Source organism: Bison bison, unplaced genomic scaffold (genome assembly GCF_000754665.1).
Source record: "Bison bison bison isolate TAMUID 2011002044 unplaced genomic scaffold, Bison_UMD1.0 scf7180017864068, whole genome shotgun sequence".
In the NCBI taxonomy this organism is placed as follows: domain Eukaryota; kingdom Metazoa; phylum Chordata; class Mammalia; order Artiodactyla; family Bovidae; genus Bison; species Bison bison.
The window spans coordinates 885,140-886,183 of record NW_011494640.1 but is presented as its reverse complement, the minus strand read 5'-3'; the positions used below and the strand labels follow the sequence as shown (position 1 = coordinate 886,183).

Below are 1,044 nucleotides of genomic sequence, written 5' to 3'. Positions count from 1 at the left end.
TCTGGCCCTGAGCAGTGACTACCCGCCTCCCTGGCAGGCAGCCACTCACCATCTCCTTTCCCTTTCCCCACTTTCTGCCCACCCCAGAGGAAGACCCGTGTGCTTGCGAATCCATTGTGAAATTCCAGACCAAAGTGGAAGGGCTGCTGCAGGCCCTGACCCGGAAGCATATCCTTTCGCAGAAGCCTCTGCGAGGAGAGGGAGCGGTCAGGAGGGCCCTGTGGTGGCGGGGAGGAGAGAGCCTTGCCCCTTGTGTGGTGGGGTCGGGCAGGCTCCTGCTGAAGACAGGCTGGATCCTGGCCCGGGAGGCTGGCCTTGGCTTTGGTACTGACAAGGGAGAGGCAGAAACCAAGAGCTAGAAGCTGGGCACACACGGAGTCCTGGATATGCTCGGGAAAACGTGGTGCCTCTGGACTCCGCTTTCTTAGGCGCTCGGTGACCTGCCTACTCACCAGACTCCTCTCAGATGGGGCTGCACCCCGCACAGCTCCCCGGGCTCAGGCAGGACTAGGCGGGTACCCAGCAGGCCTAAACCTGCACCTGGGCAGGGCTGGGCTTTCCAGACCCGCCGTAACTGCTGGTTTGTTTTTGGAAAGCACCCTCCTGAGGGCCGTGGATGGGTAAGTTTTGACCCTGGCGAAAGCACACGCTATGGGGAGGGATGAGAGAAAGTCCTGGAAGCGGGGTCCGGAGTGCAGGTGCCACCCCGTCACCGCCCTGCTCCAGTCAGCCCTCGCCTCTCCTTAACTCCCAGTCCACTGGAAGCCGTGAGTAAGCGGCTGGCCGTCCTGGAGAACAGAATCGTCTAAGCCCGCCTGTCCGCAGTGCAGCTCACGGAGCCCTGCGTGTGTCCCCTGGAGCCCAAGTTTAGTCTAGCGTTGCCAGTTCAGTGAGAGGGCTTTGGGAGGTGGGGTCCCAGGACAGGACTGGGCTTTTTCCTCTCTCACCCTTCGAGCCTGGGCGGAGTGTGTGTTTGAGTGTGTGTGCTGGGAGAGTGTGCCTGTTCGGGAGCGCACGTGTGTGTGTGTGTGTGTGTGTACACCC

At 61.6% G+C, this 1,044-nt stretch overlaps 1 protein-coding gene across 1 annotated transcript in view; it reads left to right on the top strand.

The window, feature by feature from the left end:
- MATN1 (matrilin 1, cartilage matrix protein) overlaps positions 1-809 on the top strand; it is a 9,245-nt gene extending 8,436 nt beyond the window's left edge. Inside the window, exons 7-8 of the mRNA XM_010836879.1 lie at positions 88-168; positions 760-809. Coding sequence (XP_010835181.1) covers positions 88-168; positions 760-809 — 131 coding nt within the window. The remainder of the gene's footprint in view (positions 1-87; positions 169-759) is intronic.
- The last annotated feature ends 235 nt before the right edge of the window (positions 810-1,044 follow it).